The sequence below is a fragment of the Akebia trifoliata genome, chromosome 5, assembly GCF_017979445.1.
Source record: "Akebia trifoliata isolate Shusen 1 chromosome 5, ASM1797944v1, whole genome shotgun sequence".
NCBI lineage: Eukaryota > Viridiplantae > Streptophyta > Magnoliopsida > Ranunculales > Lardizabalaceae > Akebia > Akebia trifoliata.
In genome coordinates this window covers 8,541,148-8,545,287 of record NC_141379.1, presented here as the reverse complement: position 1 = coordinate 8,545,287, position 4,140 = coordinate 8,541,148, and the positions used below count along the sequence as shown (strand labels likewise).

Below are 4,140 nucleotides of genomic sequence, written 5' to 3'. Positions count from 1 at the left end.
AATAAATTCAAGTGATTCTTATTAATTATTAGGTCCTACACCCAAATAAATGAGTTTGGTCCACCAACATTCCATAAAATCCTTAAAATTAGATTTGCACGAATTTAGTCTTTAGACAAATTAATTAAAACTTTTTAAATCATGACATAATTGGGAAACTAAATTATCCTTAAGTTTATAAATACCAAAGCATCCATCATTAGGAGGGGGATCTGGATCATTTTCTCTCAGAAGATAGAAACTCTCCCTTTAGAGGAGAAGAAGCTTTCAAACCCTCAACGAGAGAGGAAGCAAAAATCTTTATTAAGAGAGACTTAGATTCTGATTCAAGAGAAGATCATACTCTACCCTCCATCTAAGACCCTATTTGACATACTCTTGGCCTGTTTTTCATAGAAAATCTTGCCATCTTGATTGAAAGGAAATCAACCAAATGAAATTCCATTTCCACAATAAGCTATGAGATTCAACTTCTATTAACATGCATGTCATTTGCTTTGAAATAAGTTTCATACAATCATATCTTAGACTTTTTAACAGTGCCCATCCACATTAAAAAAAAACACACACGCACACATACACAAGACAGTAAATTAATACAAGGTTCATCCAAACAAACTTCCAACTTACTATATTAATACAAATCCATTCTTACTTATTTAGGGCAGATAGTCAAAAGCAAGCCATAGTGATCACTTGGGAAAGCAGGTATCTTCTCTTCCCAATTAACATAAACACCACGTATCTCTTTGGTCCCAATCATTTCGATCGCACATATGCTGAAATCTCTCAAGTAGCATACGAATCGATCAAATCTCTTTGGTAATTTGGAATTTTTAGATATCATCTTGTTAGACTCCGTATCGTAGGTGTAACCATTTTCCCCTGGCCTTAACTTTTCCCAAGCATCAACCCACCCATTGGGTAAGGGAAATTGGCCATCCGAGTCCTCGTCCCAGTTCATGTCACCACCAAATATGACATTTGGCAAATTCTTGAGTGTTTTAAGAGCTTGATTTGCCTGAACTTTGCGGTCATCTTTGGGTTGCTCCTCATTGCGAGGGCTCTTGAGGTGGATAGTGGCCACAACCAACGATTTGAAGGTATCGACTTTGATCTCAGTCTGACAAAGTTCTCTTGGATTGCAGTGCTTTAAGGGTTCACTCTTGGACGATTTAACTGGAACTTTGCTCAACTGCAAATGATTTAATAGAGAAATAAAGTTTTAGTTAACATTTTAAAACAATAAGATCAACCCATCTTTCTTCAGATTATTTAGTGGAAATTAGAAGTTATGGAGCAAGAGAGAGGATCTCACCTGTATGATGAAATATGATTTATCTTTTTTGGTCACCGCAGCACTTTGACTTGAAATAAAATATTCTTTCCACCAGTTGGATCGTTCGAACAAGGCATAAATTTCGGGTGTGACCTCCTGTATGATTAAGTAAAAGTACGATTTCATCTCAATCACATACATCTGACCTTGAGATTTGAATGGAAGGGACGAGTAAGATTTGAAGGATATGAAGAACATAAATTCAATAACCCAACCAAGATTGATGTCCAAATAGAAACATCCACGCCCAGGTTGATAAAAAACTTATTCATACCTAAAGGCATTGATTAGTTGTGAAGAAATGAGTTATACAAGAAACTTTATAGACTGAAAAAGGGGACTCCAACCATAAATCAGGAAGAATTATATTGTGAATCTATCTCTCTTAAGTACCAGAGTGTTATTGGAAAGTATCACTCTGGTCCGAGGCGACCAATAAGAAGACCCAAGACAAATGGCATGTGGGCCATACCTCGAGGTAGGCTGATTTTGATAAAATACCCCTATATATATGTATGTAATATAGAGATATGTTAGTCTATTGGAGGGAATCCTTTTATTTTATTCCATATCAACCCATAGTAAATTCACAATCTATCATCTTATGAACAGATAAACATGGAACTAAGAATGAGAGGAAAGAAAGAAGAAAACCTGGAAGCAAATGAGATCAGGAGAATGATTCTCAATAAGGCCACCTATTGCTTTCATCCTCTCTTTTGTTTTCAGGTTTTCAGACCAGAGATTATAAGTCAAAATCTTCAAAGTAGCTCTAGTACCACCTGCAACATCCATACAAGCAAACACACAAATTGAAGGATGCACATGTATAATAAGAATAAAAAAGAGAGTAAAAGATGAACTTTAAATTAATTAAGCTTAAGTTCGAATCATCCCTTAGGGGCCATCCTCAGGGATTTATTGGGTACTCTAAAGAGGCTAGAAAGACCTAGTTTCCGAGAAAGGAAAAAAATATCAACTTTAATTATAGACCCACATCAATTCACACGCAGAAAAAAAAAACAAAAAAGTCGCCTCAAACGACCTATGTGAGTTTCCATCAAATGGTAGAGATGGGATAATATATCTAGTGATTCCCAAGAAAATTAGTACTGATCCATAGAAAATAAGTACTTACCCCTCACTGGCAAATATTCGCGCACTACATGTAATCTCCCTAGGGGTCTGTATGAGTGCTAAGGGACAATGGTTGTTTCAAATGTATGATTGTGATTTTTTTTTTTTCTGAAAACGATTTTTTCCATCCAAGAAGATTATTTAATTTCCAATTCAGAATTTATTTTCTACTGCATACCCTAGGAGAACGATTTTCGACCTTCTAATGCTAAATTCACACTATTAAGGCAGTCGATGGGTCAGTGTCCCGATTCGAAAAGGCCCTGATCCAATAAAAAGTAAGTACATATAAAGTTTATTCATATTTTTTTATATCAAACATAATTTGATCTAATCCTAACCAGATCCAATTGTTATCATCGGATCAGATATGGATCCTAATATTGAGATCTAGTGAATAAATCCAATGTTCAATCTGACCAGTTCTAAGTCTGATCCAATCCATATCGAATTGGTTGTAGGTTGATCTAATCCGACCAGTTCTCTTTTTTATATTCTTAGCTAGGCGTGATCAAAGATCAAAATTCATTTTACCTAGGAATTACTTTCCAAAAAATTTCATCGCAATCATACAAACCCCAAGAAACTTTGTTGACGCAAAAGCAGGCTATTTTGTTCCATTTTGTGGGCAAAAACATTGCTGATTTACCCTTACATGTTTTTATTTATTTATTTAAATGTATCTAAGGTGAGGTATATATCCAGGCCTATTAGAGAAGCCAACTAATCTTTGGGGCATGTCCAATCCCTCCCAAGGTGGCTCACAAGGTGGGATTGGAACTCAAGACCTCTACCTCCGGAGACATGAGTCCCCCTAGGCTAGCCCCTATGGGGGAATTAGAATTCAAGACCTCGGCTTTCTGAGAGGTGGTCTTGCCCATCTCACCAACCCTCGGGTGTCAACTTACTTACCTTTATGGTTATAGTTGTTGGTTGGACTACCAAAACCATGTCCCTCCTCCTTATCTCTCTCCATGCTCCCCCTGTTGTTGTTGCTGGTTGGACTACCAAAACGATGTTCCTCCTCCTCATCTCTCTCCATCCAACTCCTGATGTTGTTATTGCTGCTGCTGCTTCCACCAATCTCAGGACGACGAATAGTGTCGTTCTGTTTGTTCTCTGCACCAAATGCTGCAAAGAGAGCCACTCCTACAGCAGCCACACCCGCAACAGCCGCACCCACCTTAAGTGCATTATTACCGAATCCCTGCCCCTGCTGCTGCTCCTCATCCTCCTCTCTTTGACGACTAGTGTCATTTTGCTTGCTTTCTGATGCACCCATGGTTATTGTATGTAAAAAATGATGAGAACATGCACCCAAGGAAAGAAGGACGGAAGGAAGGAAGGAAATCACCACTACTATATGTATAAAAGAGCTTCCAAAGAAAATTTCTACAAAAGCTGAAAGTGAGACTAGTGAGTCTTGCACTCCATTTGCATGCATTCTTCTCCTTACAACAGATTTATATAATAAGAAGGAGACCTTTGTCCTCATGACTACTTACACCCATTGGATTCCTCCACTCATTTTTTATTGGTTTATAAAAAGTAAAAGGGTACGTTACAATGTGCTTTAGGTAATATCCTTGTACTATTAACTTATCTATCTATCTATTTTTACTTTATTATTGGGTGCAGATGATCATGTATACTGAAGGAGTTGG

At 37.3% G+C, this 4,140-nt stretch overlaps 1 protein-coding gene across 1 annotated transcript; it reads right to left on the bottom strand.

Moving 5' to 3' along the window:
- Positions 1-471: 471 nt before the first annotated feature.
- Positions 472-3,934, bottom strand: LOC147401388 (uncharacterized). Its single transcript, XM_086442681.1, has 4 exons — positions 3,389-3,934; positions 1,994-2,121; positions 1,319-1,435; positions 472-1,195 (listed from the first exon to the last, which is right to left on the bottom strand). Exons 1-4 carry the CDS (start codon positions 3,918-3,920, stop codon positions 656-658), a joined length of 1,317 nt encoding a protein of 438 aa, XP_086298807.1. The 5' UTR covers positions 3,921-3,934; the 3' UTR covers positions 472-655.
- Between the last annotated feature and the right edge of the window lie 206 nt (positions 3,935-4,140).

What these genes read in the sequence shown, in the direction of transcription:
- LOC147401388 (XM_086442681.1), bottom strand. Translation starts at nt 3,920, where the DNA reads ATGCATGCAAATGGAGTGCAAGACTCACTAGTCTCACTTTCAGCTTTT. An exon ending in CAACAACTATAACCATAAAG is followed by an intron (nt 2,122 to 3,388) that starts GTAAGTAAGTTG and finishes TGGATGTTGCAG; the next exon opens with GTGGTACTAGAGCTACTTTG. An exon ending in CTGATCTCATTTGCTTCCAG is followed by an intron (nt 1,436 to 1,993) that starts GTTTTCTTCTTT and finishes TTAATCATACAG; the next exon opens with GAGGTCACACCCGAAATTTA.